Source organism: Theobroma umbraticum, unplaced genomic scaffold, assembly GCF_002168275.2.
Source record: "Theobroma umbraticum cultivar Fairchild unplaced genomic scaffold, ASM216827v3 scaffold_239.1, whole genome shotgun sequence".
Taxonomy (NCBI): Eukaryota; Viridiplantae; Streptophyta; class Magnoliopsida; order Malvales; family Malvaceae; genus Theobroma; species Theobroma umbraticum.
The window spans coordinates 506,580-507,338 of NW_018397273.1; the positions used below are offsets into that span (position 1 = coordinate 506,580).

Here is a 759-nt window from a genome sequence, read left to right on the forward strand (position 1 = left end):
ATTAATATAAAAAATTGATAAAGTGAAACAAGATTTGTCAAAATATAAACGTAAAAGTATGAGATATATCGATATAAAATGGATTATAGATGCTGAAAACATGACATAGAGACCACCTTCTTGTTATGAGATGCATCAACACTTATTCATCAAGATTCTTTTAAAAAACTTTTTAGGCAAAATGTATGAAAAGTTGTTCATCATGTAGCGATATATTTACTTCAGTAAGTAAGAATAAGCTTGAAAATTTGTCCAATTGATCTAATTCTTTCACCAAAGTTTGTAAATCATTATAATACATTAAAATATAAACTTTTCAAAAGTTAAAACTTAGTGTGAAGTTTCAGAATATGAAATCTATATGCTTATCTAAAAGCCCTTTAATTTATTCTCTTATGCAAGGTGTGAGGTTTCACAAATTCATTAACAATGTCGATGGAATTTTACCAACGAAATCATTTCTGTTGATAAAACTCCTTTTTTTTTTATAGTGTTATCTTTTAGCCTTTATAAATGAACTTTAATTTAATATTAAATTTTATTTTTTTCACCTATTTTTTACTTGATTATCTTATTGTCTTTGTTATTTTGTATGATTTTTTTATTTTTTTGGAAACAAATAAACATTCTTTGGTATAGAGTTTTCCAAAGGGGGATAGAAAATGGACAAATTGCCAAATTAAAGGATAGCAAGACATGATTGTTGTACCATAAACAGGAACAGAGCTAGTTAATTTTTATTGGAGGGGCCAAAGACTA

The 759-nt window shown here is 26.0% G+C and overlaps 1 protein-coding gene across 1 annotated transcript in view; it reads left to right on the forward strand.

Annotated features, from left to right (window-relative positions):
- LOC149526428 (uncharacterized) overlaps nucleotides 1–408 on the forward strand; it is a 2,041-nt gene extending 1,633 nt beyond the window's left edge. Inside the window, exon 4 of the mRNA XM_089785398.1 lies at nucleotides 403–408. Coding sequence (XP_089641524.1) covers nucleotides 403–408 — 6 coding nt within the window. The remainder of the gene's footprint in view (nucleotides 1–402) is intronic.
- The last annotated feature ends 351 nt before the right edge of the window (nucleotides 409–759 follow it).